The sequence below is a fragment of the Lepidochelys kempii genome, chromosome 10 (genome assembly GCF_965140285.1).
Source record: "Lepidochelys kempii isolate rLepKem1 chromosome 10, rLepKem1.hap1, whole genome shotgun sequence".
NCBI classification, from domain to species: Eukaryota; Metazoa; Chordata; order Testudines; family Cheloniidae; genus Lepidochelys; species Lepidochelys kempii.
This window is the reverse complement of record NC_136389.1, coordinates 37,740,699-37,763,554: the sequence shown is the minus strand read 5'-3', so window position 1 is coordinate 37,763,554 and position 22,856 is coordinate 37,740,699. Positions and strand designations below refer to the sequence as shown.

The following is a 22,856-nucleotide window of genomic DNA, read 5'->3' as shown; positions in this document are numbered from 1 at the left end:
TGTGATAACTGGGTCTTCAGCACACTTAACATCCTGTTAACTCTGACTTAATATGCAGCAGGCTGGAAGGACTGAGTGCATGAAGCATTGCTCTAGCCCAGTGCTGTCAGAGTGCCCAGCCAGTGTAAAGTAGGTCTCTGGCTTAGGTAAGAGCTCATTATCCTTGGTAAGGGGACATATTGCTTCTTTCATGTACAGGCTATATTTGATGCACTGCAGTATGAACTCTTCCATTACTATATGCTCAACTGTATTGGAATCCTGCCTGCTCCCATGATTCAGACAGTATGTATGTGTGGGTTGGGGGTGTCTAGGAGGTGGAGTGCGATACCACTTATTAGCCACTGTTTCACATGATTTAAAATAAACCACAAGATCTGCTACAGTAGGGTAGTGGAGGAAGTTTTATTTGGAAACATTGTATAACTGCAAAACCCAACACTGGGTGCACGACTGATGCTGGAGCATAAATTTTACTACTGGAAACATGGGAGTGTTGGACATTTGCTGTATAAGTAAAAACAAACAATTCTCACACTCCAATACCAGGACACAACAGTAATCTTTAGCATCAAGTTACATCCAAGAAATTCTCTGCACTTACAATTAACCCCACAGTGTAATAATCTACCTATATATGATTAATATATATAGCATGGGAAATTGAAAATTCTTGCTCCATAATGCATGAACATGTCAAGTCTTTTATAAATAAACATCCAGTGAAGAGAAAAAAATTACATTTCTAGTTCCTATTTATACATACTCTAATGGCAAATGGGTGGAAAGTTGAACATAGGTCATGCCAAGCCTGAAGCAGGCTTGGGACAGCCCATCCAGTTTAATATTGAATTACACACAGGACAGACAAGTCACTAACATACATTGCGCATTTACAAGAGATCCACTACCAAATTAAGACAACTGTACACATTGTTGAGACCATTTTCATTCTGGAGCTTTTGTTTTAAATGTGATTTTGTTTAATTCTTTACATCATACTCTGTGGTGTTTACTTTGTGGAAAGGATCAGGGCAACAATGAGGCCATAGAGACCCAAGACTTCAGCGAAGATCAAGATCAGGATCATTCCCACGAATAACCTGGGCTGCTGTGCTGTCCCCCGTACGCCTGCATCACCCACAATGCCAATGGCAAAGCCAGCAGCCAGACCACTGAGGCCCACACTCAAGCCAGCACCCAGTTGAAGGAAGCTCCTGCAGATCAAGGATGAGACAATTAGTGGTGAATGATAGATCTCAAGTTCAAGGGCTGGGTCAAAAAGGTAACTGCCATTTTTCTGTAGAAACAGCACTTCCATCACCACTTTTGAAGGGGGAACCACATCCTCCTAAAGGGACAGATATTCCCTCACAATCTCAGCAGGGAACTTCCCAACTGTACACCTAGCTTTATCTCCCACTACACATGTGGTGTAGTCTTGGAAGACGACTGATGTTGAACAGAGTTGGGAATCTCATGTTCTCAGGGTCAGCAAATGCAGACACCTGACAGGACATCAAGCCCATATACTATCTGGAAGCATGCTTCTGAAAGAGCATTAGTAATTTAGTAGGAAGCAATTCCAAACACTGGCAGCACATGAAGCTATGTAAGAATCAAACGGTTCATTAAACATTCAAGACTCTGGCAACTATAGCTTTGCATAGGTTTTCTAGGCAGTTAATCATTAATGTGTACAGTAAGGAGTCATTCTGGTATTAAGTTCTATCCCAATAGAAGTGTTTGCCATACTGTGCTGCACAGCTACAACTTTTGCTCCAAGTTGTTTTAATTCCATTTGTCAGGACACCTGGAGTGCCAGCTTCCTCCCAAGAATAAAGGTAGAGCATAATTTCACTTTCTACTGCTGATGGACAGCATTGCACAGTAACTCCTGCATTGTGATGTAGTCCTATTTCTAGAATCAAGGGGTTTAACAGTATCACACTGGACAGTTGAGGAGTGCCAGTCCCTCATTAACTTGCATAGAGATTTTTTCCAAAACTAAGAGTGCTTAAACAAATTCCAAATCTGTTAGGGCAGAAGAGTTGCCACTTGAAAGGGAGTTGGCAATAAGGACTGCCTTAATTTCAGTATCTGAAGATCCTTCTGCTTCTGTTACCCAGTTAGGATTAAGGCAGATTTTAGTGGTCCTCAATAGGACAGACTTTAGAAAGTTACAGAATTACAGGTGTTACTGCCTTATTAGGGTAGTTTCAGCTTGTCTCAGGAAGCACGGAAGGGATTGGATTTCAGACTGCTCCAGGTGCAAAAAGGCAACTGTTGAGACATTAGCATAGCTAAAGGATTAATTTACCGGCATGCTCTGAAATAAGCACTAAGTTGAATTATTCACAAACACCTCCCTGGTAACTCTGGTGCATACCAAAGCTCACAAATTGTGTATTTGACCAGCCTAATTAAGTTAGCACACCTTGTAAGTGTCTTTAAATAGTCTTTAAATAGTCTTTGTTTAATCAGGAGCTGTACCATAAACAGGGACTGTTTGTAAAGTTCTTCTCACTGGCTGATGACCCCTTTCTTGAACTGCTTATGGGCCATAGTGGGACAACTTTAAATGCCAGTTTACAGTAATATATGAAGGGAAACAGAATGGCAAGGTTAGACAACCATGTACTGAAGCTCTCCATTTTGCATGATGTACTGAGTTCCTATAGGACAGTGGAAGTGGATCGGAACTTTGGACCAGATTGTTACAGGATTACAAGCTATTCTATAGCTATAAAATGCTCGAAGTACTTTACTGCCCTTATCACCACAGATTCCAAGTACTCCATAATAAGAGGCTTCTCTGCAGTAGTGTTTAAGTGATATCTAGTCATTTGACAAGGGTCAAGAGTTTCAGGTTAACGCTCCCAAACACTGCTATTGACAGGTATAGCAAAAACTTACTTGAATAGTGTGATGCCAGGTGCAAGGGAGTTGGCAATAAGGACTGCCACTACCAGGCCATAGATAGCTATAATACCAGCCATGACAACAGGGATGATTGACTTCATGATCAGTTCAGGCCTCATGACAGACATGGCTGCAATACCTGTGCCACTCTTTGCTGTTCCATAAGCAGCTCCCAAGGCTGGAAAAGAGGAAAACAATGTTAATGGTATCCCTACAATACCATATACACTTACGAGAGCAGAGTTTTCTAGGCTATTGTACCCTATTAAGTTAGCATAGGGCTTTGCTAGTAGGTAGGTAAACTGGCACCAGCCTCAGCAAATATTTCCCTCATCTCTCATTTGGTGGGGGAATGCTGAAGTAGGAATGACTTGCCCAAAGTAACATTAAGATTAAACTTCTTCCAAGTTGAGCCTGTTCCGCCCATCACACACTGTAGCTAGGCTAGGAGGCTAGTTAGCCTGATGTCCCAAGAATGTGCTATGTTATCTGGAAACTGCTATTTCCTACATTTAAGATGGTCTAGTTACAGGGCACTGGCACAAACATGGGCATCAGTGTTCTGTTCCCTTTGATTTACGGTTTAATCTAGCACCTCTAGAATTAGGACATCACCATGCCCAGGTTTGAATCTGAATGTCTCCTCCACAATGCATTTAGTCAGGCTACCAGCTTTCACCCCAAGCAATGACAGTGAAGTAAGTCTCCCAGCAACTACAACTGAGCCGATGTTGAATTACCAAGCAGCAGTATGGTCACTGTAACCTGATGGTTAAACAGGTTTGGATGAGGTTTCAGTAGAAGGGCATTAGGAAGCAGTTACAGGGTGGTACACATCTATTATAATTACTTAAGTGTGTCTAGGAAGGCATTTAAGATTAATGCCAGAGGCATACAAAATAAGTATCTGATGTAGCTTTACAGCTTGAAAACTTTGTAGACACCCTTCCTCTTCAGGATTTTGGACTGCCAGATCATATTTCTCCTTTACAGAGGAATAGCCTTCAGGTGTTTCCACAGTGCATACAACTGAAGAATCCAACTCGCACTGAATCTAGCTGCAGGAAAGTTAACTTAGCTAATTCACATTAGACTATTGCACTCCATTTTAAAACTTGCCCAAGTATGATGATCTGGCTCTCCGCTAAGGGGAAGCCTACTGCAGGTCAGGGTATTATCTGCATTTCCCCATAGACGTGTTCAGAGAACGCCACTACAAGTGTTTACACAGGCTGGGCCAACTGAAGCACAGTTCTGCTTACAAGTAAGGATTTTTATGGTTTCCTCTTGAAGTACGGAACTGTTATAGAGCAAATGTCTGCAAGAGGAGGTTATTTGTACAGAGGCTTGTAGGAATCCCATGCTGTTTACAAATCAGAAGAACCAGTTGCTGTCTAGTAACTGTTCATTATTTAAATTTTCTGATTCAGGTTGCCTTACATCTCTTCCTTGTCAGATGCTGACAGCTGTTGGTTCTTTTACTGCTGTTCTGTTAAGTGCAAATAGTTATTCAAAAAGATAACTCACAGGGTAATAAGATGCAAATGTGGGACATCATCCTGGTATTCACTTAGTGCCTTGGTAAGTCCATGATTCTGGGTTAGGCCTCCCCACACGCCAGCCACCTTTCAATGGCTTCTTTTGTTGACTCTGACAAACCAACCTAGGAGCTTCTCAGGACATTGTGATCTCAGTACTACAGAGCTTCTGAATAAAGGACTTCAAAGCACTTTTCTACTTTTAGAGAGCTGGTACTTTAGTGAAATTCTTCAGGCTTCAGTGTAGAGGCAGGTTTAGGCAACAGCTATGCTTTAGAGAGTGGTTCAATACTTCCAGAAGGCCAATGACTTGTTACATCTTTGTCATTAGAAGCAAGTTCTACTTTATTTTTTTATAATATAATTTCTTACAAGTTACAGAAAGGTCAACCGAAGCCTTGGGCTGAATTTATCATGGTAAATTGAGGTATACATGTTGACAAAGGAGTGGTCTTGTTAAAGAACTAGTTTGGAAGAGTCCATGTAGTCTACAGTAATTTGGTTCATACCAACTTTTACAGTCTGTAAGGCATAACCTATAACTTTAAACAATGCCAAGTTTAATTATGTAACATCCAAAAGGAATTGGCCCAACAGTCTAAGTTTGTGCCTTCTACCAGCAAACTCAGGAAGATACTATAGTCCATAAGGGCTGGATACCAAGCTGAAGGCTGGTTAGGAAAACACCAAGCAACTAGATATTATGAACTTGTTCAGCTTTTGCTTCCAAATTCCCCATCACTGCATTTGATGTTCCTGTTTAGCAAGCATCTATACTCCTAGAAGTGCTACCTCTAGATAGCTGTTCTGGGCAGGCTAGAAGATGAACTTAGAGTCTTGCTGGGCATTGAGTCCAAGATTTATATACGGTCCTAAAAAAAAAAAAAAATATGCTCTAGGAATTTTGGGGAAGTTCTGTGGCCTGCATTATAAAGCTTGGGACCATTATGATCTTGTAGCAGAAGTGGGCAAACTATGGCCTGTGGGCCACATGTGGCCCACAGGACTGTCCTGCGGGCCACATGTGGCCCACAGGACTGTCCTGCTCGGCCCCTGAGCCCCTGGCCCAGGAGGTGAGCCCCTGGCCCCTCCCTTGCAGCCACACCACTGTGCAGGGAGCACTCTGGGCAGCAGGGCTGTGCGCTCATGCAGGGCAGCACGTCTGGCTCTGGCGTGGCTCCCAGACATGCTGCTCTGAGTGGCATGGTAAGGGGGATTGGATAGGGGTGGGGTCCCAGTCAGGGGATAGCGAGTGGGGACCAGGCTGTTTGGGGAGGCACAGCCTTCCCTACCTGGCCCTCCATACAGTTTCACCCCAATTTGGCCCTTGAGCCAAGAAGTTTGCCCACCCCTATCCTATAAGTCTAACTGGCCTTTGAATCTATGATTGTTGGTCCCCGACAGACCCAGACAGCTTCCACTTCTTGCATAAAATACAAATGTTAAGAAGTCAGCAATATTGTAACCATTTCACTTATCAGACCTCAGACATGTAAATTCTGACCTTCCCCCACCGAGGCATAGTTGTAATAGGTTTTTGCTTCAGACTTCAAACCATAGTTACTCCACTAGATTTCTAGTTGGCTTAGGATACAATCTGAGAGCCTTAAAAATGAAGGTATTTCTAGAACCATGCTGTGTTATGATTTTAGGATACATTCTGCCCGCAATGAAAATACTTTGGCCTAGCTATTTTGCAGGAAAACAGAAGGAAGAGAAGCACTGACAGGGAGTCAAAGGTTTCTGTAGTTTCAACCTGCTAACAAGATCAGTTTCCCACATGCCATAATCTTGTAATCACAGAAGCACTAAAGAATCCTCTCATGAGATTATTTAAGCATGCTATTGTTTGAAGTTGTGCTTTTGGAAAGCATGTTTTAGTTATACGGACATGAACTAGTCAGTTTCTTGCTCCTGTAGTTATTAGGTGGAGATAAAGGGTTTAGATTTAGTCAGCCCTTAGTTGGTAGTAGGAAAATTCTACACTGGTAGGATGTAGTAAGCTACAAGTGTTTAGTTTAGTGTATTCAAAACTGGATTCTGATTTTGGCAAGCCTCAGGAGATGGCACAACTTTCTGCTGAGACTGAGAACGTAAGAACAATGATATTGGGTCAAATCAATAGTCCAGCTAGCCCCAGTATCTGGACAGTGGCCAGTGCCAGGTGCTTCAGAGAGAGTGAACAGAACAAGGCAGTTATCAAGTGATCCATCCCCTAGTCTTAGCTTCTGGACACCAGAGGTTGAGACATGTAGAGCGTAGGATTGTGTCCCTGAGCATCTTGGCTAATAGCCACTGACACATCCTCCATAGACTTAGGATTATAAAAAAACCTAGTTACATTTTTTGCCTTCACAACATCCCCTGGCAATGAGCTCCACAAGTTGACTGCATTGGTTGAAGTACTTCCTTACATTTGTTTTAAGCCTCCTGTTTATTAACCTCAATGGGTGACCTGATTTTTGTATCATGTGAAAGGGTAAATGTTTCTCCAATTTGTTTTCCCACACACCATTTGAGATTATAGATATCATTCCCCCCTTAATCAATTTTCTAAGGGGAACAGTTCTAGTCTTTTTAATCCCTCCTTGTACAAAAGACTTCTATAACCCTAATCATTTGTTGCTCTTCTCTGCACCTTTTGCAATTCTAATATATCTTGAGATTCGAGCATGCCATTCTGGTTGCCCTATTCAGTGTGGGTATACCGTGGATTTATATAGTAGCATAATGATTGTCTTATCTATCCCTTTCCTAGTGGTTCCTAGGATTGTAGTAGCTGTCAAAGCTATCACCTGCAAGCTTTGTTTACCCCCTTAAGATCACTGTTTAATCTTATCCAGATCTATGATTACGTTGAAAAGTACAGGTCCCAGTACAGCTCCTTGGACAACCCTCTTTTGCTCTCCATTGTGAAAATGGAGCATTTATTCCTACCCTTTGTTTCCTGTCTCTTAACCAGTTACTGAGCTATGAGCCCTTCTTTCTTATTCCATGACAGCTTACTTTGCTTAAGAATGTTTGATGGGGATCTTGTCAAAGGATTTATGACAATCTAAGTACTACAACTGGATCAAAGCTTGCCGAGACCCTCAAAGAATTCCAATAGATTGAGGCATGATTTGCTTTCACAAAAGTCATGTTGACTCTCCAACATGTTGTGTTCATATATGTCTGATAATGCTGTTTCTTACTAGAGTTTCAACCAGTCTCCCTGGTACTAGAGTTAGACTTAGTCTAATTGCCAGGCTTGCCTCTGCAGCCTTTTCAAACACAAACACACAGCAATATATTAGCTAGCCTCCAGTCATCTGGAATAGAAGCTGATTTAAGTGACAGGTTACATACCCCAGTTAGTAATTCTGCAGTTTCATATTTGAGTTCCTTCAGAACTCTTGGGGGAATTCCACCGGGTCCTAACACCCCTTTATATGGGATGGCAGAAAAGGAATACAAAGGTTGTGCAGATATGCTCATTTGACTGGCAAGCTAGACTTTCCACTGAGTTTCTCAGACAGTGTGTGGCTTAAGAATGTGCTGATCTTGTAAAAGTCCAATTATGTTTTCTGCAATGCAGTGCACCAATTCCAGCAGGAAGGCAAAAGTACAGCTTATTCTGGAAAGTTTGGCAGCTCTTAGCTGATTTGTGATCTAAGTTTACTTTGTCTCACTTTTTTACAATTTGAGTATCATGTCAGAGTGGTCCACCTTTCTGTATGCTGAAAGAATCTGTATGCAAGAGAAACATCCTGGACAGCTTCCAAGTCACTCCGCATCAGCTCAACTGATTCAGAAACAACTAGGACAATTAATTTTTTTGGGGCGGCCAACAAGTGCTTGGACTGCAAGCCAGGGTCAAAGTTTGTCTAACCAGTCATGTCTTTGAACGATTCTGGAGTGGGTCAAAGCTAATCCAGAATACAGAACACAAGTGACCAGATTTAGTATGTAAACCAGACCCACCACAAGATACTGCCAGTGGTAATACATTACAGAAGTAAAACTGTACCTGCCACTTGCAAGCCTATGCTTTAATGCTGGAGGACACAAGTTGCCCAAATATCACTCAGTGTACAGCAGCTGTTTCATGGTGATTAGATCATTGATTTACAACTGCTTAAAAGTGCTTTTTGCAGGCAGACTGACCACCAGGCCTTCACTGGGACAGATTAATGAAATCTGGGGCCCTAGACCTACCAAGAGTCAACTGGTAGCAAAGATATTTTAGAGGTGAGATGCACAGGCACTGACTTTCCAATGCACTGGAGGGTGTGTGACCCCTGGCTCTACCCACACTTCAACCCTTCCCCCAAGGCCCCACTCTTCCCGCCCCCTCCACATCCCTGCTCCACCCCCTGAGCCTCCTGCATGCCACAAAACAGCTGATCATGGCAGGCAGGTGTGGAGCCAGAGGGGGAGGTGCTGATCTGTGGGGCCTGCCAGTGGGTGCACAGCACCCATCATTTTTTCCTCTGTGGGTGCTCCAGCCCCAGAGCACCCATGGAGTCTGTGCCTATGGTGAGATGCAATATTGAAGTTTTTCCCCTCCTACCCATTTGAGATGGAATAACTTCTACCTACACTAGGTATTTCACTGCTTGGTCTGGAGGTAAGAGCCATTAGAGAGAAAGTCTGTATTTTAAAATAATCAGATAAACTGTTTCCTGCAGCTGTTTGCAACCCCAGAGTGTTGAACCTAGAAGTGAAAGTAATTACTGTAAACTGTACCTTGTCTTACAGGCACATGACTAGGATTAGGTTTAGAGGAATGGTCAGTTTTCTAGTTCCTTTTTCTACACCCTCCTCCTCCAGTCTTCCCAGGAGATTAAAATATGAACTCTTCCTGAAACCGAAAGGAGTTCCTCCTATTGCTGTATGGTAAGTGCATAAAATAGGGGAAGCAAGAACTATATAAAAAGTTATAAAAACAGAAAAATCTTTCGAACAGTGTTAAGTAGAAGATAACATTTTGGGGGGGGGGGGGGGGGGAAGCAGTGTTTAATCAGTCTGGCCTGGAGAGACTTTTTGCATCTTCTACAGGAAAGCAGTACTGTAGCTTCTGGGAGGGAGGAAGAATTCACAGTGGACAGCCAAATATGCCTTTCTGGTCCTACAAGTCTGAGGATCTATTTAAAACATTTCCATATTTGATCAGTTTAGCAATGTTTTTCTTCTGGAAGCTAGTTTTGCAAAACAACTTTGTCAACTGCTTAGTTCAGTTCTCATAGCTAACTCATCAGTTGCTGCAGACTTTTTACAGGGCTAAAACTTCAGGGAAGGGTTGGGCAAAACCAGGGTTCTAAAGCAGAACAAGGTAAGTAACAAAGCCACACTGCATTATCCACAATGTGGACACTGATCAGAGGAATACGGAGAAATAGAAAGATGTTAGGGTAAAGATTAGAGATACTCAAAATCTAGGGCCCTAGGCATGGCCATGAAGTCATGCAAATCTCAAAATTTTAGCTTTCATTTAATAGCCTTCCAATCTTTGCAGTGAGACTTAATTGATGCAGCAGTGTTTGCAGAGGTCTGCAGATTGATGGAGATGATAGCACTGAAGGAGTGGGGGAGACTAGTACTTCCTTTCCATTGAGATGGATGGGGATCTGTCCCTGCCAATGCCATCCTGGCAGGACTGTGTGGCAGCTGGAGTGCAGAAGGTCCAGCCCACCTCAACACCCTAGCTCTAGAGGGGGTATTTGGGACACCCCTGCTGCTACCCTTACTTCTGGTGAGGGATGCCCTGTTGCCATCTTTGCTGCTCCTGATGAAAAGTGGTCCCATACTACTGTCCTTGCATCTTTGGAAGAATCCTCTGCCAGTCCAAATGGGCATGGCTATCCCATGAGACAGCCTTACCCTATCTCTGCGCCATGCTGTAGCAGGCCTAGGGCCAGATTGCCCTAATGATGAATATGCAAGAAGGCTATTCTTGAGTTTGATATTAGAAATTCAGGTCCTGGCTACATTGGAAGATGATTTCACAAATTCAAGTCAACAACTTGGAATGATTCCAGCAATGGGGGGGGGGGGTGGAGGAGGAGGAAGGTATTTTTAGTCCGACTTTACAACTTCTGTGACTAGTTAAGAAAAGAAAGCTTCTCAAAAACTTCTGATCCATTACCACTTAAGATCACACAAACATCCCTCTATCTTCAACACTAGGGAAAGTTGCACTTAGGTCTTTTTCAGTCTGTTTAAGCCCTTGATGTGTAACAAGGGCTGATAGTAAGGTTTCTTTGCAAGAAACCTTAAGTCTGAATCCATATTTATAGCCAGGAAAGTCCTGGCTTAGTTTCACAGACAAGATTAATCCAATATTTAAAAACGATTTCAAGTGATTAAGGGATCTCACTGTGGCTATTACAAGTGCTGTATACTTTTGGGTGGATGAGATACTCAGCTAGGTAGTCGGCTGAGGACCATAGACTGCAGATGGCCACTCTGACTTGAACAAGTATTCACAGCAAGACCATACTGAAAGCATAAGCAGTATGAAGTGGAATGATTATCTCTGCATTAAGGTTGTACAAACAACCTTAACTAGTTTAAGTTTGAATTGCAGAACTCTGCAGTACTGTTAAAAGATCAGAAGACATTTGATTCTTCACTAACCACGCAAGTTAGGTCACTATAATGCTGTGTTAATGCCACATGAAGTTTGAATCTAGCCTGAGACTTGAGTCTTTTCACCTGTTCTGCTGAAGACTTCAGTGAATTTATACAGGTAGCCTCTATTGATCTGTGGAAGAGGTTCAATTTTGTAGTGTGAGAAGTAGTCAGTACAGACCACCTGGAAGCATAAGAGACTGAACACCCTGAAGTTCAGCAAGGATGCTCAGACTGAAGATTAGGAGCCAGTCACCACAAATTCTAATTACATAGCCAGACCAGCCATCCCAAACACATTCTACTCACTTGTTCAATTAAGCAACCATTTTGAGAGTTTTAGGTAAAGATATCTAAAGAGACTTAACTTTCAAGATTTCAGGACTCTGACCCCAAAATGCTCCAAGTTTGAAGTGAATTGAAGAGCAATTTCATGGCAGGCAGCCATTGAGAAGTTTTATATTAGATGATCTTATTTAAAAGCTGAAGTCCAGGTTAATGGGTAAATAGGCTACAAACGCTGCAGAGCTATAGTAGCAATGCCATCATTCTCAGAGCTGCAGTTTCTCTCTTCAGTCAGGCTGACTACTCTCCTGGACAGATTATGGATAGCAACTCAACTTGCAGTGTATAAACATGTGATCAGACTTTGCTACATTAATATCTAATTACGATACTACACAGTTTACTTCTGCTCACCACTAGTCAAGTCTCAAGTGCCTCATTTAATCAGATTAGAAGAAATCCTCATTTCTTTACACATTCTAAAGAAATCTTGAGTGTTTGCAAGAGCAGTGCTAATTAAGATTTCCTCCAAAATAGCTTGTTGAAGGCAAGCGCATGCTTATGTTCTTTGATGAAGAGTTTTCATCAGGACTCTGGAATGAAAGCTACATATGGAACTCAACTGAGGCAAACTTGGATTACAGTTTACATATTGAGACTTAGAGGGAAGGGATCCCACTTCAGATTTGGGTTGTTTTACATCATAAGTGGGTCTAGGAAAGAATTTGGCAGCCAAATGCCTGAATGCTTAGGACAGTATGTAGTCTGCCTGTAAGTAGGTAAGTCTTACAAGTGAAGACAAGGGAAATCAGATCACTGCATTTACTTAAAAAAAAAAGTTTCTCAAATGTAGTATGAGTACAACATACTAGTTCTCCCTTGAAGTACTGAGGAAGAAGCAGCCATGTTATTTCTAACTAAGGCTACATTTTAGTCACAGGTATTTTTAGTAAAAGTCATGGACAGGTCACAGGCAGTAAACAAATTCATGGCCCCATATCAGTCTGTAACTTTTACTAAAAACATTGTGACTTGGGGGCTGCCTGGAGACCCGGCAGGTGCTGGCAGCAGTGCATGGCCTGGGATCCCTGCTGGTGCTGGGGTGCACGGGTGGCAGTGCACAGCCCAGGGCCCCTGCTGGTGTTGGGGGTTGGTGGGGCTGGCAGGCTCCCTACCTAGCCCTGTGCTGCACCCATCCCCCCCCGCAGCAGCAGAGTTTGGGTGTGGGAGGGGGGAGAGGCAGTCTCTGGCAGTGCTTACCCGAGGGGCTCCCCAGAAGTGGTGACATCCCCCTCACTCAGCTCCTAGGCAGAGGTGTGGCCAGGCAGCTCTGTGCAATAGACTACCTCTGCCCACAGGTACTGCCCCTGCAGCTCCCATTGGCTGCAGTTCTTGGCCAATGGGAGCTGTGGGGCAGTGCCCCGGACAAAGGCAGTGTGCAGAGCTGCCTGGCCATGCCTCCACCCAGCAGCTGAGTGAGGGGGATGTCATTGTTGCTGCTTCCAGGGAGTCTCCCAGGTAAGCACCACCCAGAGCCTGTCTCATCCCATCCTGTAACCCAGTCCCCTGACCCCTCCCACATACAAACTCTGATGCTAGTGGGGGAGGGGGGGGAAGGTGGAACACGAGGGGACCTAAGACTGCCCCAGCAGTGGCCAGTGCAGAAGTCAGTCATGGAATCTGTGACATGAGTTAGAAGTAAGGCTGCAAGTTTGTCACTGAAGTCACAGTGAGCACTCAGTTTGTTTAAAGGCAGTCAAAGACTATCAGGTCAAGCATGATGTGTGAGCAATAGCGTGGGAGAGGTCCTCACTTACCACCCACTCCACCCTCATACACTCCTCTATCCAGTATTTCATCTGCTATTTCTAAGATGTTTGTTCTTAGGATAAAGTTACTGGGGTCTTTACTATGCAGCTATCCTGTAGCTACTTCTCCCCATCTGTGATTTAAGCAAGCATGCGCCAGATATAGTCCTACAGAAAAGTGCTTGGGCATATCCTTGCCTTGCTCTGGCTGTTGCCATTATCCTCTCCACTAAATGGAGTGGATAATGAACAAGACAGCAGCAGTTCTGTTCCAAAGCCAGGACATAAGCTAGTGTAGTAAGCCACAATGCCAAGTTGTTCTCTAACTGACTGACTTCAGTAAGTGTTAAAGTAAGACTAGTTGTGATCTTGCAGGATGTCAGGAATATGGCTAATTGCCAGGGATCAAGTAGGTTTAATATTTTTGATTACACATTCTAGTCACATTCCCTGGCACTGAATTAGACAAAGGGCCCTAAGATTTTGAAGCATACTTTGCCAGTTCTAGAGATTTAGAGCAGCAGACAAGTCATCTTGGGTCTGCATTTAGAGTGCTTAAGTAATGTTTGGTAATAAGGGTTTGTACTATGCTATGCACATGGAACTCTTTCCAGCAACTGAGTATGTATAGCTGAGTTATCCTAATGACAGTTCTGCCAACAAAGGATGTGCTCCTGGAGGATTTTACAAGCTTCTGTACAGAAGTATTTCAGGAGATACCAGGCAGGTGCCCAATAGTTCTTTACTCTCAGAGAACTGCACCATTCTTAGATATGCTAAATATAAGCTAGGCGGCCCTATTCTATAGTAAGGCTATTTACCTTATAAACAAAAAGGTTTGTAAGCAACTAAAAGTATTAAGCAACATGATCAAGTCAAGAACAGTCATGCCAAGCCACCCTGATTTCCTTTGACAGGGTACTAGAAGGCAGTGAATAGGGAAGCTGTAGATGCGATACTGATTTTATTAAAGCTTTCACAGTCCCTCATGACAGTCTCAATGTAACTAGGGAAGTATAGTCTAGAAAGATGAAGTTACTATAGGGAAGTTGCAAAACCATACTCAAATGATAGCAAACTATTGATATATAACAGGGCGGTGGGCGGGGAGGGGGTATACCAAGTGCAGTCCTGCAGAGGTCTGTCTGGGATCCAGTATATTCAATAGTCATTAATGACTTGGATAATGGAGTGGAGAGCATGCGTATAAAAATCTGAAGAGGACACTGAGCTTGGAGAGGTTATCATCACTTTGGGGAATAAAATTAGAATTCCAAGTGACCTTGACAAGTCAGAGAATCAGACTGAAATCAACAAGATGAAATTCAATAAAAGCAAGTGGCAAAGTACTACACTTAGAAAAAATAAATAAATGCACAAATACAAAATGGGAGATAACTGCGTAGCATGAAATACTGCAGAACCAGATCTGGGGTTTATGGTGGACTCATTCAACTTGTGATGCACTTGTATAAGAGGCTATATCATTCTAGGATTTATTAACCCGAGTGGCATATTAAGACATGGAAAGTAACTGTCCTGTTCTACTGAGCACTACAAAGGCCTCAGCTAGAATAGTGCGTCCAGTTCTGGGTGTCCACATTTTTCTTGAAGCACAGCAAACTGGAGACATCCCAGAGAAGAACTACAAAAATTAGAGAAGATTTAGAAAAAACTCTAATTTGTAAAGGAAGCTTAAAAACTAGCTATGTTTTGTCTCAAGAAAACTGGGGGGGGAGAAGTAATGATCAGATAAGTCTTCCATATGTTAATTGATGTCAAAGAGGATAGTGATAAATTGTTCCCTGTGTCCACTGAAGGTAGAAGTAGTAATTAGCTTATTCTGCAACAAGGGAGATTTTGGTTAAATATTAGGAAAAAAATTTCTAATTACAAGGATAGTTGTGGAATCCCTATCATTGGAGGTTTTTAACCAGATGGTTACGCAAACTGTTGGGGATGCTCTAGCTTTACCTGGTCATACTTCAGTGCAGGGGACTGAACTAAATGACCTCTTGGTCTCTTTCAGCCCTACATTTCTAGGATTCTATGTTGGTGGCAATACTAACTAAAGGCAAGTTCTAATGTGAGCGAGGAAAAATAAAAAACCTAGCCAGGCAGATTCATTGAAATTTACCTATTAAGTGTGATGAAAAAATTCCAAGGCAGTCCATAGGTGCTGTGAATTGACAGTAGTGAAAACCTGTTAGGCAGAGAAATTCTGTAAATGGGCCCTTGTTTGATATAAGTTTTGCAGCAATGATAAAAACGAACTAATGTGCACAAGACTAGGCATCTGCTATTTCTGAGATACTAAAGTAGTATTTCCATCATCAAAAATCTTCCATCTGCTTGCAGCCTAGCAAAAGCATGATCCTGTTTCTAGGACAAATTCAAGAGATTAAGTGAAACTTCATATAGGATTATGGCTTTAAATGATTATCAGGGTTGAAAGTGTTTGAGACTCCTAATAACCCTTAACACAGCAACCCTCCATTGTGAAGTCTCCACTGATGAAAATGCAGAAGCAGACCACTTGGTCTTGATACCATGCCTCTATTTCCTTTTCCGATGTAAGGATGTGCTGTAGGAGTTAGAACACGGAAAGGATTATATAAAATTTGACCACTCAACAGCATCTGACATTTAGCCACCCACACATTTTACCCACTGGAAATAGCTTCCCCCCTCCATTTAAACCACAAGAAATGATTTAGGTCTGATCACTGAGTAAGCAGTCTGAAGATATTCAAATACATGAAGGTCACAGTAGCCTGTCAGATGCTGCTAGTGGCCACCACAGTTATAGCTGACCAAAACAAGCTCTGCTAGCTATTTACTATAATCAAAAGTCAGTGTTCAAACCCAAAACAAAAAGACTGTATGCAATACTGTTTCCACATCAAGCCTGCCAGGACAGAACAAGCCTTGAACAGGTTTGCTAAAAGACAGAAGTCTCTGAAATACAAGCCTCAGAAGAAACAGTACACAAGACTTATTTGAGTTAGAAATGTATGACTTAAAGAGTTGTGTAACATATCAAGTCTACTGCATTAATTGACACTGAGCTCAGATGTTCTTTATGCAGTCTTAAAGCCACTGCCTCCCTCCCCAGAGAGTCGGTAGCTTCTTGCCTCTAAAATCAGTTTATTTTGAAACAATTAACACTTAGGCAAGAAGCATTGGAACATACTGTAGTGCTACATACCAGTTAAAAGTGCTACATGACATTGCAGATTTTAATGCTACATTTAAGTCTGCATATTCAGTAACAGATCACATATGAATAAGATATTGCCTCATTTAGTTTACCCTGAATTGACAGCAATATCAGCAAGACTCAGTTGATAAACCAGCAGTTCAGAAGCAAATATGGAACTAGAAAAGTCACTTTGAATTAGTGACAAACCTATTATAAGTCTGCATAAATGATCGCAGGTTTCCGGAGCCTAGTTTAGGATCGTTCCCTTAAGAGATTGGTAAACTTTTAACAGTAGTATTAATTAGTTAGCTTTAGGACTCATTCATATAAAAGCTTGGTCAGATGTAATAAAAATATTACTAGTTTTCAAAGCAAGTAATCCCTTTAATCTGTTGACAGGACTAGTTCACAGCCAGACAGTGCCTAGTACTCTCCCTCACTTCAGCTGTATATGCTCGCACATCAGGAACAGGTTTCAAGACCCAGTGATTATGTAAAAGTGAACAGCTCAATGCCACAATATCATCTTCCTGCAGTAGGTATCTAACCTTCAGAATACTAACATTGGGTATTAACAAGTTACTTGAAGGGTGTTGAGGCATATCTAGTGAACGGAAACTTAAAAGAGAAGCAATTAGAGCAGGGGTGGGCAAACTATGGCCTAGGGGCCGAATCCGGCCCCACCAGCTGTTTTATTCTAGCCCTCGAGCTCCCACTGGGGAGCGGGGGTCTGGGGCTTGCCCCCCTCCAGTGCTTCAGCCAGGGAACAGGGTCAGGGGCTGCACATACATGCAAGCAGCTGCATGCTTGTCCCCCCTCCCCCCACACACAGGGGGAGCATGCTGCTGTCCAATTTCATTTGTCAGGTTCCAAATGAGGTGTGTGCTTGACAGGTCAGTTTGTAACTGAGGTTCTACTGTACCACCGCTTGAGGGGGTGGATTTACTAGAGACACAGAACAAAGCCTTCCACCACTGAAGCACTTCAGCAGCATAGGAGCAGTTTTGAGTAGTTTTAGGGGCTCAATTCCTTCCAACTCAACAGAACCACCTACTCTTCCAAAATGGGTGTCAATGGTTTAAAGAGATGTGTCATTGGGTTTGGAAATGGAGCAGAAAGCTTGACTGGGTTTGGCTACCAAGCTGTTAAGACCACCACCTTCTGTTTATTCAAATTCTGTGAAATCCTCTTCACCCCACTTCAGCTTCTTTCCCAAGGAAAGATCACATGCCCATCATTTTCCTCCTCCAGCCTTATAAGCCATCCTCTGGCAGATGAGGGTTAGACAGCCATCTAGAGCTACATTATGCAGGAGTCTGTGTGCAGACTTCTTTCTCTATACCCAAGATTGCAGTACACTGGCTTGACATGACTGTCACTGCCGAGCCAGACAACAGTGTTAAAGATTTGGAGATGACCCACTGGCCTACCCTGCCCTGCAGCAGGCAACTTAAGTCTGTGCTCCAACACTGTCTCAGGAATGACTGAAGAGCAATGCCAACCATCTACATCAGTGGTCTCCAACCTTTTTACACCCAAGATCACCTTTTGAATTTAAGGGCAACCCAGGATCTACCCCACCCTTTCCCCACCCCACTCACTCCATCACTCGCTTTCCCTCACCCACACTGGGCTGAGGGCTCTGCGCTGGATCTGAGGGGTTTGCAGTGTGTCAAGGGCTCTGGAGTGAGCACGGGGCAGAGACGAGGGGTGCAAGCTCTGGGAGGGAGTTTGGGTGCAGGAGGGGGCAAGGAGCTGGTTTAGGGTGCTGGCTGTGGGAGGGCAGCACTTACCTCCTGCAGCTCCTGGTCGGTGGTGTAGTGTGGCTGCTGCTAAGGCAGGCTCCCTGCCTACCCTGGCCCCACACCGCTCCCAGAAGAGGCCACTGTAGCCCTGGGAAAGTGGGGCAGCACATGGCTCCGCACACTGCCCCTCTCTGCAAGCACCAACCCCACAGCTCCCATTGGGCACAGTGCCCCGTTCCTGGCCAATGGGAGCTGCGGGGTCGGTGATCGCAGAGAGGGGCAGAGGGAGACCCCTGCCCCCATCACTTCCCCAGGGCCATGCTGGCCACTTCCAGGAGTGGCATGGGGCCAGGGCAGGCAAGGAGCCGGTCTTAGCGGCAGCTCCACTGAGTCGCTGGAGAGTGTGATCGACTAGTTGATGACCACTGATCTGCATCATAACACTCTACTGCAGAGGATAACATCTATGTGCAGAAGCCCATGAAAGTAGCCAACAGGGGAAGCTAAAGGAAGTCTTCTCCTTAATTCAGGGGAGGTAATTATACCCATGAGCACTCAAAAAGGAGACCACCAATGAATTAATAAGGATTTTTCTGTCTACTGCTTGCAAGTGTAGGTCTGACACATTTTGGACTACTTCATACCAAAAGTTCTCCCATCCAGCAAGGCTAATCTTCCACAAGCCTACTGGTACAGCAGAGACCTAGGTGTTTAGCATCCAGATCATGTTGTAGTGTTGGTGACCAAATAAGGAATGAGTTGCTCAGTGTACATTGCAGAAGAGCTGTAACAGATACTTAAGCATTTTTTATTGATCTGAATTTAAATTCAGTTGTACAAAGTTGGGGCGTCAGAATTAAATGGCAGCACATGAAATTGAAAAGTTAAAGCTTTGGAACCATTAACAAATTGCCATCATGTGTCAAAATATACACAGTCAATATCCTTAAATTGAAGTGGTAAGTTGTCAAGCAGCATCTCACTTTGGACAAAATTCCATTGATTGAAACTTAGGCATTTGTGTACCCAGTGAAATTGATGTTGGGGGGGGGGGGGGGAGGGATAGCTCAGTGGTTTGAGCATTGGCCTGCTAAACCCAGGGTTGAGAGTTCAGTCCTTGAGGGGGGCCATTTAGGGATCTGGGGCAAAAATTGGGGATTGGTCTTGCTTTGAGCAAGGGGTTGGACTAGATGGCCTCCTGAGGTCCCTTCCAACCCAGATATTCTATGTTTATTAAAATTTAACAAAAAAAATTATGCTTGGAAGGATTAGGTTATCTCCCATCTACAAATGTAAGTATAGAGAGGCTTACTAGTTTCTGCTTGTGTAATGATCTTCATTTTAAGAGAGGTTAATTCAGCTGCCTACTTAAGGAATATCTACATATATTTTGAACTAAGCAAGGATGACTTGTGTCTATTGTAAGCGTCAGACACTGGAGTAAAAAAATGGGTAGTCATAGTTAAAGTTGAAGTAGGTAATGTGATGGTTTACATACTATTTGGTCAGTGGCCTTTGCCATATTTACAGTTGTACTTAACAGAACTAAATCTGGACTTTTCAAACACAAGTCAGTATTGCGCCAATGTAATCCTCTGTGTATAGAGTACAATGTGACTGGGTGATTGTACAAGCATGTGAAGGATTCACTGCTTTGAGTTCAGTGGCTGCAGGTGACCAGAGTGGCTTCCTTTAGATTTTCCCATATATGAAGTGAAAGAAGGTTCCATCTGGCTTTTTATTCTACAAAATGAAGAAAGTTCCTAGAAAGTCAGTGTGACAGATTTACTTAATGCCATGATTAACAAATCTAATTCATTCGGACTAAAGACCACATATCCCAGAAGAACTTGTTGGTTAACCAAGGTTTACATTTACACAGACATTCAGAATGTGTCAAAGTTTAGTCTGTCAAGTACTAACAGCCAAAGTTAATCCATATCCAAAAGTGATCTTTAGGTTGGATGGAATTTAGTTACTTGTTAAAGCTAACCATAGCTTCATAAGCCTGAGACAACAATTACTAGTAGTCATATGGGCATCTACAACTGACTCTGTACCCACTAACAGCTCTGGGATCACTCACTAAGTCAGAAACTCACTCAAAATGGTCCTCTTTTCTTGGTATCCAGTGGGTTAGCTCATTAGTCAGATTTACAGTAAGTAGTAAATATTTGCCCTGGTCTTGTGAATTGAGATGGCAAGCTATTGTAGATCAGTCATTACATGCCCCCTCTTTGCAAGGCTTCCATTAGTCAGAAAGGTGGACACCTATTCAGCCATATGGAAACAGCCCCCTTCCCCATTCATAGCAGCATCGTCCTTACAACACATTTGCTAGGAAAAGCCCTCTTGGGAGAGCACCTGCACCAAGCGCCCTAGCTGGCTCAGGCCATCCGCATTAGGCTCTTTGCTAAGCACAGTTCTTCCTTACCAACCCCCACACCCTCCCTGCAGTCACGTGATCAGCCGGGGGCTCCTCCACCAGCTGAGTCTCCCCAGTGACGTCAGCCTCAGACCCTCAGCGTCTCGCCCTGGAGGCCCCTCCCTCCGGAACCTTCCGAGAGCCCACAGTAGCCCGGATGGAGCAGCTGGGCAGGATGGCGGCAGGAGGCGGAGAAAGCGAAGAGCTTCGACAAGGGGGGAGCCGCAGCAAGCCACGGGAACTGCAGGCTCGGCAGGGTCCGCCCCCGCAGTAACATCCCGAAAGCCCAGTGTACGGGCCACCCCCATACCCGGGGAGCGGCGTCCTGGTGCCTTGCGGTGGAGCCGCTCCTGCCTCCCCAGACATCTCAAGTGTCAGCTGCCCAGCGGGCGGCGCGGCCAAGGAGCCCCAGCCTGGGGCGAGTCCCCCCTCCAGCCCCAAAGCACTGCCAAACAGCAAGCCCTCTGCCAGCACCCCCCGTCCAGCAGCTATCACTCCCCAGGTCCCGGGAACGCGAGCCTCCCCCACAGCCCATCGCGGGGTTAACAGAGCCTGCGCCCCCGCCCGAGGGCCGGAAAGAGCCCCCCACTCCCCCCAGGTAAGGGCGCAGGCACCGCGGGCATCACGCCCCCCGGCGAGGGAAAGCAACCATCGCCCCCAGACCGCCGAGGGCTCGGGAAGGAGCCGGGTGTCTCACCACTGAAGACCATGGCGGCGGAGGCGCCCATCACTGCGAAGAAGGAGGCGTACTCGGGAGCGCTGCCCTCGGACATGGCTGGGCGGTGCTGGGCCGCGGTCGGTACTTGCGCGCTGCGGGGAGCGGACGGTCTCCTTCTGCCTCGAGGCTCCGGCTCCTCCTGAGGCAGTGCTCAGCCACAAAACGGCGGAGACCGCGCTAGGACGGGGTCGGGGCGCAAGCCGATCTACGGGGGGGGGGGGTAGCAGTGGTAGCGTGGGCGCTCGGCTGGGTCCTTACTGATATGCGCTGTCTGCGGACGCTGCGCTCTAAATACCCAACCTCCGCAGGACAAAATGGCGGTCGCCGACAGGTCACATGACCCGCCCGCCGGAGTTCCCTCCTTCCCCCGCCGCTCGGGGGTCGGACCACTCACAGCCAGGTGGGTTTCACGCCTCACTCATGAACATGCAAACGCTATTCCCCAGCCTACAACACCGTCAAGCACATCATCCCCCGTTACAAACCAAACAGGGTCCCAGCTGTCCGTCTCCAAGCGGCGTGAGGGGGGATCTGAATATCATCCTGCCCTTCTTCCGTGCGCAGATGGTTTAGTCCACTCCCTATACTTCGCTTCCTCCCGGCGCATCGGCCACAGCTGAGCGTGATTCAGCGCACATTAGCATATGGGGCGCGTCCAGCACAGCAGGCACCGCCCCTCTCCGAGCTGTGGGGAGATAAGGCCTGCATGAGTGGCCCGCGGAGCGGGGGCGTTTTTCTTGGGGTTCAGAGAGCGGGGGGAGGGTAATGATCTTCGTAGACCGAGGAAGTGCGTCGCACGGGGCAATTGCCTAAGCCAGCGCCCAGGATCCCCGGGTCTTGGGGACCCAGCCATCCACAGCAGGGTGGGTGCCCTGCTGTTGGTGTGCACCCAACCGACTCCAGAGCCCTCCTGGACAGCAGGATGCTCCAGAGGCCTGGGGGTGGGGACTTGAGATGCTGGGCTGGTGAGTGTGTAGAAAAGTGGAGTAAACGCTGTTATTATTACATGTATAGGTGACAGTCTGCTGGGTTCCTTATAGTCATAAGACCAGCCAGACAGGGTCAGACCAATGGTCCATCTAGCTTAGCGTCCTGTCTATGGATAAAAGAAAAGGAGTACTTGTGGCACCTTAGAGACTAACCAATTTATTTGAGCATGAGCTTTCGTGAGCTACAGCTCACTTCATCAGATGTTTACCGTGGAAACTGCAGCAGACTTTATATACACACAGAAATCATGAAACAATACCTCCTCCCACCCCACTGTCCTGCTGGTAATAGCTTATCTAAAGTGATCAACAGGTGGGCCATTTCCAGCACAAATCCAGGTTTTCTCACCCTCCACCCCCCCACACAAATTCACTCTCCTGCTGGTGCTAGCCCATCCAAAGTGACAACTCTTTACATAATCAAGTCGGGCTATTTCCTGCATAGATCAAGGTTTTCTCACATCCCCCCCACCCCCATACACACACAAACTCACTCTCCTGCTGGTAATAGCTGATCTAAACTGACCATTCTCCAGGTTTAAATCCAAGTTAAACCAGAACATCTGGGGGGGGGGGAGGTAGGAAAAAACAAGAGGAAACAGGCTACCTTGC

At 45.0% G+C, this 22,856-nt stretch overlaps 1 protein-coding gene and 1 long non-coding RNA gene across 2 annotated transcripts in view; one reads left to right on the top strand and one right to left on the bottom strand.

Annotated features, from left to right (window-relative positions):
* Positions 1-386: 386 nt before the first annotated feature.
* Positions 387-21,609, bottom strand: ATP6V0C (ATPase H+ transporting V0 subunit c). The gene is made up of 3 exons (XM_073362915.2): positions 21,235-21,609; positions 2,917-3,100; positions 387-1,217 (listed from the first exon to the last, which is right to left on the bottom strand). The coding sequence occupies exons 1-3, from the start codon at positions 21,308-21,310 to the stop codon at positions 1,013-1,015; spliced, it is 465 nt and encodes a 154-aa protein (XP_073219016.1). The 5' UTR covers positions 21,311-21,609; the 3' UTR covers positions 387-1,012.
* LOC140918461 (uncharacterized) overlaps positions 20,695-22,856 on the top strand; it is a 39,775-nt gene continuing 37,613 nt past the window's right edge. Inside the window, exon 1 of the long non-coding RNA XR_012161191.2 lies at positions 20,695-21,655. This is a non-coding gene — a long non-coding RNA (uncharacterized LOC140918461). The remainder of the gene's footprint in view (positions 21,656-22,856) is intronic.